This window comes from Podarcis tiliguerta (genome assembly GCF_965153285.1).
Source record: "Podarcis tiliguerta genome assembly, chromosome: 2".
Classification (NCBI taxonomy): domain Eukaryota; kingdom Metazoa; phylum Chordata; class Lepidosauria; order Squamata; family Lacertidae; genus Podarcis; species Podarcis tiliguerta.
Window position 1 is genome coordinate 81,038,573 of NC_139535.1, and position 16,832 is coordinate 81,055,404.

At 45.7% G+C, this 16,832-nt stretch overlaps 1 protein-coding gene and 1 long non-coding RNA gene across 2 annotated transcripts; both read left to right on the forward strand.

The window, feature by feature from the left end:
* Window positions 1-6: 6 nt before the first annotated feature.
* Window positions 7-16,329, forward strand: XAB2 (XPA binding protein 2; the record flags this gene model as incomplete). Its single annotated transcript, XM_083429671.1, is given in 20 exon segments — window positions 7-97; window positions 100-176; window positions 1,168-1,316; window positions 1,682-1,805; window positions 2,721-2,918; window positions 4,293-4,427; window positions 4,592-4,756; window positions 6,635-6,779; window positions 7,295-7,446; window positions 8,094-8,213; window positions 8,592-8,723; window positions 9,351-9,482; window positions 11,138-11,251; window positions 11,738-11,900; window positions 12,474-12,664; window positions 13,259-13,381; window positions 13,928-14,099; window positions 14,220-14,346; window positions 15,388-15,497; window positions 15,843-16,329. Coding segments are annotated over 20 exon segments (2,682 nt in total). The 3' UTR covers window positions 15,905-16,329.
* On the forward strand, window positions 9,741-11,125 carry LOC310672489. The gene is made up of 3 exons (XR_014508621.1): window positions 9,741-9,951; window positions 10,118-10,805; window positions 10,839-11,125. It is a non-coding gene; the product is annotated as an uncharacterized lncRNA (long non-coding RNA).
* Window positions 16,330-16,832: the final 503 nt, after the last annotated feature.

Here is a 16,832-nt window from a genome sequence, read left to right on the forward strand (position 1 = left end):
TGTCGGATGACCAATAGGACTGTTGCTGGCCAAGTGACGCAAGCGGAGGAGAGAGCCCGAGCTCTGAACCGCAGCTGTGCTTGTGCGTCATTGCCGTGCGCCTCGCTCGCTCGGAGTGGGAAGCGTCCAAGATGCCGGAGCTGGAGACGGTGTTGGGGAAGCGGGAGCTCTTTTTCGTGAGTAGGCCCCGGTGGGAGGGTGTCGGGGGGTGAAATGCTCGGACGGGTCCTCCCTAGACCGAGCTCTCTTTCGCCCACAGAACTTAATTCTCCCCCCCCCGCCGGTGAAATAAAAGGCGAGGCTTGCTTCGAACATGTGCAGAGTTCTTTCCCCTCAAGATTGAACCAAGTCAAGGAAAAGCGATGTAATCCTTCTAATAGGGAGTCGCTGGGTGATAGCCTTGCACAATAATTCTACTTTGCATTCGTGCAGCGAATTTTAAGTGTTCAAAATGTCCCGTGTACCGTATGGTATTTCATGGCCAGGGCAAGTGTTGTTACAATAGAACCGCTGTCTCTTTGTGCCCTTTGACTCAATCCTTCTTGTAACATTTAATACCAAAAAATATTTTGATATGACATCATCATACTGCTTCTGCTAGCCTATGGTGTTAAAGTGGGGTGCATATTATGATGTCACTCTATGTTATTTTAAGTAGACATTTAAAAAGGAAGAGGCTTAGAGTGACAGCTGTTGTATGATTCTTTGTAACAGCCTTTCTCAACCTTGGGCTCCCAGATGTCGTTGCACTACAATTTCTGTCATTTCTCTCTAGCAGGACCAGTGGTCAGGGATGATGGGACTTGTGGTTCAGCAGTATTTGGGACCCAGGATTGAGAAATGCTGCTCTATAATATCTGCTTTGGTCGTTACTAACTTACAGTAGTCCTGTAAGGTAAGATTGTACACACACATCCCAATATTTGAGCTTAGAGCTGGGACCAGAGACTTGCTAAAGATTACTTAGTGAGTTTGTGGCTGCAGTAAAATATGAAGTGATGATTTTTTGGTTCATTTTTCATACGCTCACATGTAAAATTAGGTAGCATTTTTCAAAAGCCTGAAGATAGCATTGGAGTGCGTAAGTTATAACGGTGCTGCACAAAGAAATATAATAGTACATCCTCTCTCTAAATTTATATCGCCTTGCTCCTCACCCCTACACAGGAAGAGGAAGACTTGCAATATGAAGAAGAAATATTGCGCAACCCCTTCTCTGTCAAGTGCTGGATCCGCTACATTGAGTTCAAGCAAAATGCTCCCAAGCATATCTTGAATCTGATCTATGAGAGAGCTCTTAAGGAATTGCCAGGCAGGTATGCACTTATGTCTCTTTCTTTTGTGTAAAGTTCTTTAGCAAACTGCATGAAGGTAGTAGGGGAACCTTTTTCAATCCAGATTTTCATAAGGCATTGTTGTATAAAAAATGTAAATGAAAGGCTAACTCTTAACTTCTCCAGAATTGAGGGGAGTTTCTTATGATCTGTTTTCTGGTCTCTTCTGAAAGCAGACAGGAATACCCTCAACAGATGGAACCCCTTGCTGTCCCTGTTGATGTTTCCCTGGTTATTTCAGGAGCAAGGCACTATGATCACCCAACTCCCCTCGTAATGAGAGCTGGGAGCAACATGGCAAAATCTTTTACTTTAATGTTAATAGTTGCCCCCTTTGTGTTTTGCAGCTACAAGCTATGGTATAATTATCTTAAGCAGCGACGGAAGCAGGTAAAGAGCAAGTGTGTAACGGATCCCAGCTATGAAGAAGTGAACAACTGTCATGAACGTGCCCTTGTCTTCATGCACAAGGTACAGTGGTTGGCGATATTCTTAGAGGGCTGGTAACGCCTGGGAAAAGTGAGTCAATCATAATGGCTGCTATTCTGGCTGGGTTATGACGATGTCTATGTGAAGGCCTCACATATGTTTTAATTCCAGAGCTGTTTCTCAGATGTGTGCATATGTGGAGTGCAATAATGGCTCTAGTATACCACTTTCTACTCTCTTAAAAACAACAGTCTTTAGCCTAAATCTGTGAGTTTGTCTCAGAAACTGTTGTAGATGCCACATAGCAATGGGAAGGAAATGATAAAAATAACAGGGGAGCTCCTTCCTTAAGAAGAAAGCCTTAACGAAAATCACTGAAGGGTTTGTAAACTGATGAGCCATTCTGTAGAGAATTTTTTATTCAAAACACTAGCACTTGAGTCTCCTAGTGAAATTAGAGATCTTTCTATGTATAAGATGCCCCCAAATTTCGGACATTATTTTTTAGGGGGGAAACCTAGTTTATACACGGAAAAATACGGTAATTGATTTCAATAGGTTTAAGATAAGCAAAAAGGAAATGCACAAAAGTTGTTGGACACTATTTTGGATGGCCAAATCCTGGCTATGTCTGGGAAATTCCAGACGTATGGCAGCCCTAGTATTACAAAGTGTGGAGTTTGTAAGTAAGTTTGTTGGCTTTTTGAATAAAGAAATAGATAAATTAGTGGAGTCCATTAAGCAGAATTTCTAAAAATGGAACAGCTGTATTCAGAGGCAGTGACTTGCTTGACTGCTGCATGCTAGATGCAAGCCACTGTTGTTGTCATAGCCCACTTGTGAACTTCCTAGTCACATATGTGTAGCCACTATTAGAAGCAGGCTGTGGGACAGTGTTAATGTTTGGTCGGATCCCCAAAGGGAGTTTCTATTTTCTTATTATTTGTCTGATTGTAGATGCCTCGGATATGGCTAGATTACTGCCAGTTTCTTATGGACCAGTGTCGGATCACCCGCACCCGTAGGACCTTTGACCGAGCCCTCCGGGCCCTGCCCATCACACAGCACCATCGTATCTGGCCACTCTACCTGAAGTTTGTGCGCCTGTATCCATTACCCGAGACAGCTGTACGGGTCTACCGCAGGTACCTGAAGGTAAGGGAGCCCACATGTCCCCAACTAATTTGTCTTACCAAACTCTTCCACCTCTGAGCCATCTGCGTAATCTTTGTAGAGAAAGTGTTGTCTTCCTTGTGCAATGACTGCCTAAATGGGTTTCTTCTTTTTCAGGCTCCTTTTCATTATTAGCACTGAATGAATTCTTGCCCTGCTTTTAGACTTGTGCATAGCCCTTGCGAAACTTCTACTGGAATACTATACTGTATTTGACTTGGGTACTCATAGTGTTTGGAAGTGGCTAGAGAGGGTTCAGAGAGATCAGAAGGCTGTGGAACAAATTCTTCAATAGCACCAAAATATTTGATTGATTTCATTTATGACAGAGAACCATAAAATTGTTTTTTCAGCAAAGAGAAATCCCTTCTCAAAGGGAGAGTATTAGACAAAAGTGTTATTTAATTAGGTACCTCTCTTGATCAGATCAGGGAGATTTCCCAGAAATACTAATGCACCAAGGGCCTTCTCGGTAGTGGCGCCCACCCTGTGGAACACCCTCCCTTCAGATGTGAAGGAAATAAGCAGCTATCCTATCTTTAAAAAACATCTGAAGGCAGCCCTGTTTAGGGAAGTTTTTAATATTTAATGCTGTATTGTTTTTAACACTTGATTGGGAGCTGCCCAGAATATTATTATTCATTGTGTTAACCCAAGAACTGTCCTTCAACTGGGAGTTGAGATGCAGAAACCTGTTGTAAATTACATCAGTGGTGCCCAATAATTTTCTTTTTTCTGTTATTTTTAAAGAAACCGAGACACCAGATGCAAAGGAAGCCACAATCCCTTAACCTTCAGTAGTTTCGCAGAACAGGGAATTTCAGCAGGGACATGTTTTTTGCAGCCCTACATGTCAAATTCCATCTTTTACAACTCCCTCTTATATACATCTGGTAAAGATGCAAGGTGCTTGTACTTTTTTTGCATCTGAACATCCTACAGCGAGGATAAATGAACATATGCCAACTCTTAAGTAGATCCTGCATTGCAGATGGACTTAAAGAGGGGTTCTGGGTCTGAAACCCTTTGCTTAGGACTCCTGAACTAGGACACCTCTTTACAAAATGTTGGCTGCTCTAAATCTGTAGATTGTGGTCTGTTTAATCTCCTGCTGTTTTTTATTTTAATTTTGGAATAAGTGAAAATTTTGTCATGTTGCATAAAAGAAATCACACTTGTTCCCACTGACAAATCTTAATTAGCTATGCACAAAGGGTTATAAGCTACTCCTTGTATTCTTAGCTAACCTTGAGTTGGCACTTCTAGCAGTGCTGCAATTAATCTACATTTGCTCTTCTCCTTCCACTATGTCAGCATTCTGGTGGATTCTGAGCTGTACGTGTTTTTATGTTGCAGCTGAGCCCGGAGAATGCTGAGGAATATATTGAGTACCTGCGCTCCATTGACCGCCTGGATGAGGCTGCTGTCCGCCTTGCCGCTGTGGTGAATGATGAACGCTTCATCTCCAAGGAGGGGAAATCGAACTATCAAGTGAGGCTCATGGTAGCTGGCAGTCAGCCCTCCAAAATTATATGGAGGATCTCTCTTCTCCTTCATCCAAAGATGCCTTCTGCAGAACAACCTGTACACTTGATGCTTTTCCTGCCTCTCAGCATTGCCAAGATCTCTCTGACACCTTGTCCTCTCCGTTGCAGCTGTGGCACGAGCTCTGTGACCTCATCTCGCAGAATCCGGACAAGGTGAAGTCGCTCAATGTGGGGGCCATAATCCGGGGCGGCCTGACTCGCTTCACCGACCAGCTGGGCAAGCTATGGTGTTCCTTGGCAGACTACTACATCCGCAGTGGGCATTTTGAGAAGGTAGTCACCTGGGCCTGAGGGTTTGTGCTGTGATGCAGGGACTTGGCTGGAGTCACATCCCAGGGGGAACTTCAAAATGGCACAGAGTGTAACGTTCAAGCCTTTCAGCTATTTCCTCTTAAATTCCTTGTTCATCTGGTCTGAGCAAGACCTCACCTTTATTTGGTGAAAATCTTGGGTTGGAGACAGACATTAATTTTTATGAAGGGCTGAAGACAGTTTGAACAAAAATCTGCTAGTAATGGTAAATATGTGCCACCCACATATACCCCTACTAAGCAGACTTTATAGGTGTTTCTGTTGTTCTGAAACCCTTTTTGACCAGAAGGGAAGCCTCTTTTAGATCACTTTGAACTCACTTAAAAAGAGCTATTGTCTGTCTCCACTCTTCTCCTAATTCACTCTTTTAAATAAGGCTTTTACTGAGCTTGTAGGGACCAGATAATGAACAGTAGGCAAAATAACCAACAGAAATCCTTACAAGCCACCAAACAAAAATGGAAATGGAAGAATCTGGAAGACTGGCAATAGAGGAAAGTTACTGAGCATAGAGGAGGGACAAAGGGTAGTGGGTGTATCTCCTATGATTTTCTTCTTTTATTATATTATTTCTGTTCTGCCTTTCTGCCCATCAGAAGAATTCATAGTGTCTCATAATACATGAGGTGTTCCAAGTTTGTGAAAAGTCACTAGGGAAAACAAATAAGAATCCTAGTAACTGTACACAACAAGCAGGATTTTCATGTCTTAATGTCATGCCGGGTAGATTTTTAGAAATCATGGTTTGTTTGCTTTTTAAATTGGTACCGAGGTCAGCAGACAGGTGAAAAAAATGTGATGTGTGGACAGCCAGAGGAGACTGAGAATTAGTACTCAATAATGTATTCCCTCCTTTGGGACATCTGAACAAGCCCTCAGTTGTTCAGGTTTAAACTTCTGGGTGATCCTGTAACTTGATTCCTCCTCACAGTAGAATCAAAGGCAAAGGCATTTAGCCCAGAGGTTTTCAACCTTTTTGAGTCCACGGCTCCCTTGACCAACTGCATTTTTTCTGCAGCTCCCCTGTGGGGCTCAGGAGCCCAGTTATGTCACCCCTTGCCTGCAGAGCTGGCAGCCTCTCACCCTTTTTGGAACACCCTCCCTTGTGTAGGGTTCCCTCAGCCTCCTCTCCACTCTTCTGGGCAGCTGCGTCTGCCGCCCCTGGTCTCTGAGTTGCCCCCCTCCCCAAGAGAGATGCCTCCCCAAGGGGCCTGGGAAGCAACCCCTGGCTGGCCACAGAGGCACCATTTGCTTGTAGCAAGGACTGCTGCAACAAACAGCTGTGCAAGCCTTTGGGAGGCAGAGACGCAAGAGGACATCAGAGGAGAGAGGGAAGGAAAGAGGGACAGAGACCAGTGTTGCCCTCAGCACCCCACCCATCATTCAGGGCACCCCAGGTTGAAAACTACTGATTTAGCTAATTCTTGGATTTGATGGGCAACCTAGTGCATGATTTCCCCCGGCCTGAACATCCCTGTTAAATATAGGGTTGAGCTCTGAAAGCTGTTAGAATGCAGTTGTCACTTTGAACTGAGTTGCGGGTACCTGCTCTTTCTTGGCACAGAAAGTTTATGTTGCCTGTTCCAAATAACCTCTTTGTAGATCATTTTCATCCCAGAGGCAGTTCTTCTTGGACCACCGTTTCCTCCCACAATAAGAAAAAGCTTTGAGTTCCTTATAAGTGGATACGTCTTGAGTGGTGATCTGTGCTTTCTTAAGAGCATTTCCCATGAAAACCATTAGAGAAGTCAAAGCTGCTTGGTAGTGGCCGTGGGAACAGAGACCAGAGGCATTGCTTTGCAGACTGGAACAGTAATCCCTTCACCTTCTCTGTCTTAGGCTCGCGATGTCTACGAAGAAGCCATACAGACTGTGATGACAGTGCGGGATTTCACTCAGGTGTTCGACAGCTACGCCCAGTTTGAGGAGAGCATGATCGCTGCCAAGATGGAGACCAGCTCTGAGATGGGACGTGAGGAGGAGGGTAAGAGCAGCTCAGGTGGTAGGAAGCAGGTGCTGCTCCTCCTTCCCTTTCGGAAGAGAAGAAATTCTTCTCCAGACTGCATCTAGGAGAATGCATGCCAGAGTTGCTGAGACTCCTGAGGATGTCTCAGTTCTCCCTAAACTTTTTCAAGTTGTGATGGACGTTTCTCCCTGGGGTTGCATCACTGATGCATTGGTGAAGCCTTATGTTAAAAGAGCTTCCCTCTCCTTTGGCCATTGAATGTGGACCCAGCAATTCTTAATTCGTATCCTTGCATTTTGTGGACATCCTTTGGAGCTTGGGAGATGAATAGACAGACAGACAGACAGACAGACAGACAGACAGACAGACAGATATTCTCATATTAAATCCTGCCCTTCCTCCCAAAGGAACCCAGGGCATAGCTATAGGTAATGAGTGTGTAGGTGAGAAAATAGAGGGGGAATTTCAGCTGCAAGTAGCTGCCTTCCTGCACCATCTCTCATTCCTGCTCTTTTGCCCCCCTGGGGAAACAGATGACGTGGACCTGGAGCTGCGCCTGGCTCGCTTTGAGCAGCTGATCACACGCCGGCCCTTGCTTCTTAACAGTGTCCTCTTGCGCCAGAATCCTCACAACGTCCACGAGTGGCACAAGCGGGTGAAGCTGTATGAAGGCAAACCTCGCGAGGTAAGGAAATCCCCACAGTAGGGATTGCATGAGCAGACCCAGCGCTGGGAACGAGGGAGCTGCTGAACTTTCAGGCTAGCGTGTTCCCCTTCTATTAAACACTGGGTTGCAGCATCAGTGATGAATGGCGAAGTTTTGGGTATGGAGCTGAATCTGAATACCCTCCAAGGAGTTTCTGCCACCCAACATTGGTTGTGTCACTGATGGAAGTGGACACAGCATTTCGTCCACTGGGGCTCCCTCCACCCCAAGCAAATTTCATGAAGTTTCAAAAAGCTTCTGTCTACTAATGGGTGCTCAGCACACTGGAGTTTCCACGTTTGCTCAGAAGGGCATTCATAGATGGGTACTCATGCCGGTCTAATTAAGCTGCTGCTGGAAGACTGACCTGCCACACAGGGCTGAGCTGGAAATAGAGAGCCAGTTATTCCACTTGTCACCATCCAGTGGCCTTCTAGATCTGCTGAGAAGCAGGCTTCTTTTCCACAATAAAAACTTCATTGGGATTGTACTAGTTGGCACTTCTCACTTCCTCTATGTTGTGCTTCACAGCTACAGCCACCAAACCGTACAGGAAGGAAGGAACATAGGAACCTGCCAGAGCTCAATCTTATCTTTTCTTCTACCTCTCTCCCTGCTTCCTCCAGATCATCAACACATACACAGAAGCGGTTCAGACTGTCGACCCCTTTAAAGCCACCGGAAAGACACATACGCTGTGGGTTTCTTTTGCCAAATTCTACGAGGTCAATGGACAGATCGAAGACGTGAGTGATGCATGGGTTTGGGAGGCTAACGCTGCTCTGTCCTTGCCTTTCAAAATGTTTCCTGCCTTACTTTCCTAGCTGTTGCCCAGAAGCACAACAGACCCTTCACCACAGCTACCTCACGCTTAACTCCATGCATTTTTGTTACTGTGTTTCATTCTTCTTGTAAATTGATTCAGGAATTTTGGTTGCGGTGAGCGAGTCTTATATTCAGTCAACCTAACCCAAACTCCGGGAAGCCACCATCCTTGTTGATACAGCATTACTCGGATGACCTGCCCCACCACATAGCCTAGTCCAAGGAGAGGAGATGCTGAAACTGGGGGCTCTTTCTGGCCCTGCTTTCCCTCTCACCTTGCCTACCTTACTTGTTCCCAGGCCAGAACCATTTTTGAAAAGGCTACCAAGGTCAACTTCAAGCAAGTGGATGAGCTGGCCAGCGTGTGGTGCGAATATGGCGAGATGGAGCTGCGGCACGAGAACTATGACCAAGCGCTGCGCATCCTGCGGGTGAGCAGAAGCAAGGCGGCAGGCATCTGATAATCCAGAAGTGTTGCTTTTTGGGTTCCCAGAGGATTACTTCGGAGTTAAGGGTGTATAGTCATGCAGTCAAAAACAAGACTGCTTTCTTCTATCCACATCTCCCTGAATGGAGTTGGAGCTCTAGTGGTTAAATCACAGGGAAGCACCATTATTAGCTGAATGGTGCGCTGTGGCTAAATAATAAAGCAGGAAACCAAGATTTCTTAGCTTTTGTATTTCTAACAATGTGAGGCCACCCAATTTCCTGTCTGCAGAGATAATTTATATCTAAAGAGTGAGAGAGATACATTCTAAGGGTGGGATTCAACTAAGTTGTTGCAAGCGCAAAGCGAGGTCTGTTCCCACAACAGGATTCCTCTGCGCCCACACACACCAAAACAAAATCTGCTCTGGAAGTTAGAGGATCCTCAGAACAGGTTTAGAGGGCACACGGGGAGAAGGGGGGACGTCTTCTTGCTTGAGCAGGCCTTGTTCCCCATGTGCATACCCCACTTAGTGCTATGTGAATTCTACCCTTAATCATCAGGATGTGCTGCTAGACTTCCATAGGCTTCTCCCACTTTCACCGGCATCTGTTTTCTCTTGTTCCTTCAGAAAGCCACAGCCATCCCAGCTAAGAAAGCAGAGTATTTTGATTCCTCAGAACCTGTGCAGAACCGTGTCTACAAGTCCCTCAAGGTTTGGTCTATGTTGGCTGACCTGGAAGAAAGTCTTGGCACCTTCAAGGTAAGTGGCCTTTCCTGGCCGCCATTGTCTGCCAGAGCCTTCTGGAGTTGTGGGAAGGGCAAGCGCCGACTTTTCCTGTCTGGAGCAGTCATGGAAGCCTGCCTCATCCAGACAGGAAAAGCATTAGCTTTGGGTTTCTGTTCTTTTTTCCTATCATGGCACTTCTCTCGGGCTGTTTTTTATAGTATTATTCAATCAGCTTTAATCGCCTTCTGTCCAGAAGTGTCTGAGAACTATCCAAGGAAGCAAGTACTGTAGGCAGTAAATGTCTCCTTGAACTAGCAGGGAAAGACAGAATAAGGGTCAACATCTGGGAATTAGACTAAAGACAAATTAGAAACCTGGCTCCAGTTTAGCAAGCAAAAGGATTAACCACTGGGACAAGCTGTGCAGAAAGTGAATGACTTTTTGCCAGTTCAGCAGCCCTCCCAAAACAGTCGTCTTCTTTTTTTAAAAAAGCTTTAGCTAGGCACAAATGAGGACGAGAGGACGAGATGGTTAGACAGTGTTCTCGAAGCTACAAACATGAATCTGACCAAACTGCGGGCGGCAGTGGAAGACAGAAGTGCCTGGCGTGCTTTGGTCCATGGGGTCACGAAGAGTCGGACACGACTGAACGACTAAACAACAACAAGGCACAAATGAGCTGGTTTTTGAATTGGCATTCCTTGGCTTTTGAGTGGCACAAAATCAGTGGTTAGGTATTCCGTAGACCACTTGGTTTGGTAGCTAATGCTATACTTGGAGATCTTCTGAACCACCCAAAACGACAGACCCTCACTGTTTCCTAGTCATCTTTAAGCTATTCTAGAGACTGTGCCCTCCTCTCCTCCCCTTTCACCATGGCTTTGGCTTTGAAATAGTATGATGCTGAGGCATGGAGAGGGGGGCTGTCATGCTCCATCAGCTGCTTCCTGTGCCTGGCTAGAGAGTAGCACTGGGCCCAGAGAACTGGCTCTGTTACATGGAGTCAGTAGCAGAGCAGCCTTGTACAACTCAAGCCCCTGACTTCCCGTTCCCTGAAGGTTTCCCTGAAACTGTGGGTTTTGGTACCCATAGCTTCTTTCAGCATATTTATCTGGGCTCTCCTGACTTCTTTCCTGCCTTCAATGTTTCCCCCTTTTATACATGATTATTTCTAGCTAGCCTTTTAGAAGCGGCTGGGATATTTTTAATGCATTTCCCTTTTCTCTTGGTTTTAATGTATCTATGTGAGGTTTATTGTCTGTTTGGTTACAAGTTGCTGTGGATTGCCTTGGACAAGATAAAGTAGTTGACAAATTTAATCGATAAATAAAACACTATGTGAAGCACACAGCAGTAGTACACTACATGTGAAGTAGTACACTACATGAGAAGCACAACAGTTCTTGCTCCCTTATTTTCTGACAATCCAACTGGGGCCTACTGATTCCCTTTGACGGTAACAGGGAGCTTGCCTTGAGCAGCCGTGGGCAGCAGCCCTGCCAGCTCTGCATTAAAAGGCCTGTATTGACCACAGGGACTTGTTTCCTCCCTCCTGATCTCCTCCCTCTATATCTCTGGGCATAGCTGGGGAAGGGACAGTGACTGAGGGCCCCAAGCTGTCTCTGTAACTCAGCTGTCTCTTTGTGGTTCAGCCTAATATTGAAGTTTCTTTATGTCACCACCCCTAGTCTACTAAAGCTGTGTATGACCGCATTCTGGACCTGCGCATTGCCACCCCACAAATCATCATTAACTATGGCCTCTTCCTGGAAGAGCACAGCTACTTTGAAGAGAGCTTCAAGGTGAGTTGGCCGTATCAATACCTCTGTCTGCTCTCATAGCAGCTGGGGGAGTGGGAAGTTGCCCATCTGGTTGGTTTGGGAGCCACTGAATTGTAAAAGCTGCCTGCTGCAAGCTGTGGAGCTTGAGAGAGAGGACCTTGGGCTCAAAATATCTACAGTGTGTGGTGTACTTCTTAGGTAGCAGAGCGGAACTATGCAGATCCTACATCTCTCTAACCTTTGGAAAGATTAGCATGGGGGGTAGGATTCAGCTAATGGGTCCCGTGATTCATTCCTTGGCATCTCCGGTTTAAAAGACCCTCAGGTAGCAAAGCTGGGAAAAGATTTATCTGTTTTGGAGATATTGGGTTGCTGCTGTCAGCCAGAGCAGATAGTACTGGACTGCATATGGTGGTTTTCAATATGGTGGTTTTCATATAGGCAAGAGTATACCAACTAGAAGAAAGCTTTTGCTGTCTTTTTCATACCATTCCTTCTCTCCGGCAGGCGTATGAGAGGGGCATCTCATTGTTCAAGTGGCCAAACGTGTATGACATTTGGAACACCTATCTTACCAAATTCACCGACCGCTATGGTGGCAAGAAGTTGGAGCGTGCGCGGGACCTCTTTGAACAGGCTCTAGATGGCTGCCCCCAGAAATACGCTAAAAGTAAGCGGAACTGTGCTGTGTTGCAAGGGAGCAGAGGCAGTAAAAGCCTGGGGGTGGGAGCTGATAAATAATGGGAAAAGACCAGTCCTGTTTTCCTGGGCAACGGAAGCTGAGATACAGGAAACAGCAAGGCCAAAGCTAGAGGACTTGCTCCCAAAGCGAGCCATAACCCAGTGGTTGCCATCGTGGTGTTCTCCAGAGGTTGTGGATTGCAGTTCCCATCTGTCTCAACTAGGCTGGCTTAGCCAGTAGTCTGGGATCATGGGAGTTGTAGTTCAAAACATCTGAATGGCGCCCCCCCAGGGTAGCCAATCTGTTTGAGGCCTGATAAGTTCCTGTCCAGCAGGAGCCATTGAGATGGAGAGAACATCTCTGTCACATCCTCTTCAGTGGAAGAGGGCAATCTGAATAATTCTCCCTTGGGCAGTGCTTATTTAAAACTTTTCCTATGGTATCTGGAGTGTCACAAACGTAGTCCATACAGGGCCAAAATATCTTGGTGAGAAGAGTTGATCCGAAGATTGGGGGTGGGGGAGGAATGTAGTTTTGCTTTAATTTCTTCTCTTTTCACAGCTATCTACTTGCTGTATGCCAAACTGGAGGAAGAATATGGGCTGGCACGCCATGCCATGGCTGTGTATGAGAGGGCCACTCAGGCTGTGCAGCCTTCGGAGCAGTATGACATGTACAATATCTACATCAAGAGAGCAGCTGAAATCTATGGGGTCACACACACACGTAGCATCTATGAGAAGGCTATTGAGGTTAGTTCCTTTTTTCCAAATAAATAATGCTGTGTTTAAAAGTCCAGGATAAGTCTCTTGCCCTCGCCTAGAGAGGAAGTAGTCTGCTAGGTAATGGCTGAATGGGGTTGTGTTCCCTTATATGATATGGGGTAAATACAAATACAGCTTCTGTAATCACTATTACAACTATGAGGATATTGTGCAATATGCTGTTTTTGCTCTTATTCAGCACAGGTCAAAGTGTTGAGTGCTACCTTTTTATAAAGCCCTATACAGCTTGGGACCACTTCCCAGAGATACCTGCTTGTGCCCTGAGTCCACTTCAGAAACAGGGCTGATGGATAGCAGAGAGTGAGCCAGTCCCTTTGATTACGACCCCCAACCTTTGGAAGGCTGCCCTCAGGGAGGCTCACTTGGTGTCCACACGAATCTTTGTCATTATGCAACAGGACTGCTAACATCAATTCAACTTGTGTCTTTTTCTGCTGCTGTGCTCTTAATGCGTCCCTTTCGGTTTGCAATATGTGTTTGGATGCTTTTGTTTTTAACTCGTTAGCCGTTTTAGAAACATTGATGGTCAGGGTGCAATTTTAACACGTATCCCCACTGCAGGTGCTGACAGATGAACACGCTCGGGAGATGTGCCTGCGCTTTGCCGACATGGAGTGCAAGCTGGGCGAAATAGACCGAGCTCGGGCCATCTATTCCTACTGTTCGCAGATGTGTGATCCCCGAGTAAGTCACCTGGTGGACTCTCCTTTGTGAGAAGTTTCTAATTAAGTTGGATGGCCATCTGTCAGGGGTTCTTTAGCTGCGATTCCTGCGTTGCAGGGGGTTGGACTAGTTGACCCTTGGGGACCCTTCCAGCGCTACAATTCTATGATTCTATTATCTCTTCCACACACTAGAGAACTAGTCATACGTCTGCCTGAGCAAGGCCTTTTAGGACCCAGTGTGGGAAGGTGAGAAAAGCTAGTTCTCCATTATGTTCAAGGATAACTCTATCGGCATTATTATTATTATTATTATTATTATTATTTATTATAACAACTTATTTATCGCAAAGATGCAAGGATTTTAATTTCTGGTGCAGAAGATACACTGCACAGGAACAACTCATCTCTGTACACAGACACACCTCCGTGTTGCTTTTCCCATAGCAGAGCTCAGGGGAAAGGCTAGTGAAGCAGGAAGGAGAAGTTCTGCTTGATCTGTTGAACTTCGCAGTGACTGCCTTCTTTCCCACCCCACCCGTCAAAACACTTTTTCTTCTCTTGCCAGACTACTGCCAATTTCTGGCAGACATGGAAGGAATTTGAGATCCGGCATGGGAACGAAGACACTATCCGGGAGATGCTTCGCATTAAACGAAGCGTGCAAGCGACCTACAACACACAAGTCAACTTCATGGCCTCTCAGATGCTGAAGGTGTACAGCAATGCCACGGGCACAGGTAGGTCTCACCCCCCGCACCCCGCACAGGTCCCGGCAGAGAGGGGTGTCTGCTGCTACATCTCCTGTTCCATTCTAACCCTTCCTCTGCCCTTCCCTCCTGCTTGTCTTTCGGTTTCAGTGTCTGACCTGGCACCTGGGCAGAGTGGCATGGATGACATGAAACTGTTAGAGCAGCGGGCGGAGCAGTTGGCAGCTGAAGCGGAGCGAGATCAGCCCCAAGCTAAGGAGAAGATCCTGTTTGTCAGGTGAGTGTACTGCAGGCCAAGGAGACTTGCTTAACCTCTTCGCTGTAGGTCACCACCCAGCATGCAATACACCAGGGGTCATATTTCAGGTTGGGCAAGAACCAAGCTGTTTGTTGTAAGCTTGGAGAGTTGTAGAAGTAGGGATGGTCGCACGAGCTGCTGCTGGAAATGGGAAAACATGCAGTGTTCTTGCCTTGAGAAACTAGGCAGTAGACAGAATCTATTTGATGTGCAGTGTACATTACTTTTTATCTTAATGCATGTATGTTCTGGTTAGTTATAAAAATATTTCCCCCTGGAATTTGGGTAGTAGAAGAGACACAGAAGTATAGCCAGGGCCACAGAAACCACCTTGTGCCTACTGTCTCCACTACTTCAAAGGGTTTTTTTGTGGTGGTTGGGCGGGGGAAGAGATATTTTTAAACAACTGCTCAGTTTGTCCATCTGCTGTGTTAAAATTCTGTATGTGTCCACATGCACTGAAGTTGGATAGGTAGTGGAATTCTAGTTCTTATCATGATTAAATTTGTGTCTCTGTTGGGTAGTGGCAGGCACACACTATCAGACCCAAGCTGGGCTTTGTCGCTACATGATCCTAGAGTCTAAGATCTTGACATTAGACTAAAGCCTGAAACTAACACAAATCAGGTTTAAGAGAGTTTGCATTTCAGGGTAGAGGGAGGAGTGTAGCAATGGTGTGACATGGTTTAACTTCCATTGGCCCCTTCGCTATGCATTTTTGTTCTGTTTTGCCTTGATGGTTGTTATAGTGAAGCCAAATGCATTTAATGCATTTACGGTCATGCGGATAGTGAAGCTGTAGAGTTGAGTCAACGCTGCAGGTTCTAATAGTTGGTGTAGCTTATCTAGTGGCTTTCAGTTGCAGCCTGCAGTGGAGAAGAGACATGTGAACCTGTATAGCCAGCTTGATCTTCTCAGGATGGACCTGTTTCCTGCAGTATAGGCATGGGGCAGTCACTGTGTGAATAATACTGTGCTGGCTCCTGTACAATTCACCAGTTTCTTGTTCCTTATTTCTAGGAGTGATGCTTCCCGCAGTGAGCTGGCTGAACTCTCCAAACAGGCTAATCCTGATGAGATAGACATTGATTTGGATGATGGAGATGAGAGTGAGGATAATGAGCCTGACGGTAAGTAAGAGAGGGTGCTGTATGGTCTAGTTTCTGAAGCGAATAGGCACAAAGTAGACTAGGGTTTACCAGTAGATCTCCAGGTGATTTGCAACAGCGGCAAGGATTTCTAATATGCCAGGTCTCTAAAAAGTCTCCACACGTGAAAAAGGGGGATTGCTGAAGATACTTTTGGCAAAACTAAGAGTATATTTTTATGTGAAAAAGAGAGTTCAGCTTAGTTCTGGCACAAATCAGAAATGGTTGCTAGAATGCTGAGGTTCAACCCAGCAAAGTCATTTCTCTAAGCCTGACATCTGACTGTTCTTGCTCTATATTGATTATCCCAAATCTTCTCTCCTACAGAGGTGCAGCTGGAGCAGAAGAGTGTTCCTTCCGCTGTGTTTGGAGGCCTTAAGGATGATTGAGCGGCTGCAGATGGATGAACTGCTTTTGAACTAGGGCTACAAGCTGGGTTGGTGTAATTTGTTTGTTTTCCTTGATAGTATCCTTTTCTATTCTGTCACGTTGCTATTTATAAAATCTTTTTATCAAATGTCTGGTGTAGGTCTGTATGGGAAACTAGCTCAATTGGTTAGAGCATGGTGTTGGCAACACCAGGGTTGCAGTTTCAATCCCCGTAAGGGACAGCTACCAATTTGTGCACTGCAAGGGGTTGGACTGGATGATTGATCCTCTATGAGAAAGGGGGGGCCACAATGCCAGCTGCTGTATACATGAATAAGTAACCTGCACTGTCAGCTGCTAGTTCGGCATACTTTTCATTACTGAAACTCTAACTCTCCTAAGCTTAAAAAGTGTAATAAAAGGGGCTTCTTCAATTTATGTCAAACACTGCTTTCAGTTCAGTGGCATGTTCAAAACAATGGAGTGCTTAACCCCTGGCTTCCTAATGGAATTTCCTTAACTGTGCTGCTGATAAGAATTCATCCTCTCTGACTAGCTTAACCGTTGTGACAACAGTTACTTCATAAGAACCTGGCAGCTTAAAACAGACATGTTCATTGTTCCTAAACATCAAGAGCTTATTCACATTAAGGAACGGGGGTTAAGCAGTAGTGATGAGGTTGTTACCACATACTTTCCGTGAATGCCAATTTGTCTTTCCTGCTATAGCAGTTTCTCCCAAGTCCTGTTCTTAAGTATATTCCTGTCCTGCTTGGTCATGCTCATGGGGGAAAGTCCAACAAATAGCTGGGTGGAACAAGGAGAATGACCTTACTTCCTTCTACCAACCAGCTGAACACCTACCAAACCTCCACTGCTTTCAAGGAAGCAACGCTTAATTAAACCCAAACAAGGAAACAGCAGCTGGTCACACCCCAGTAGTTCTAA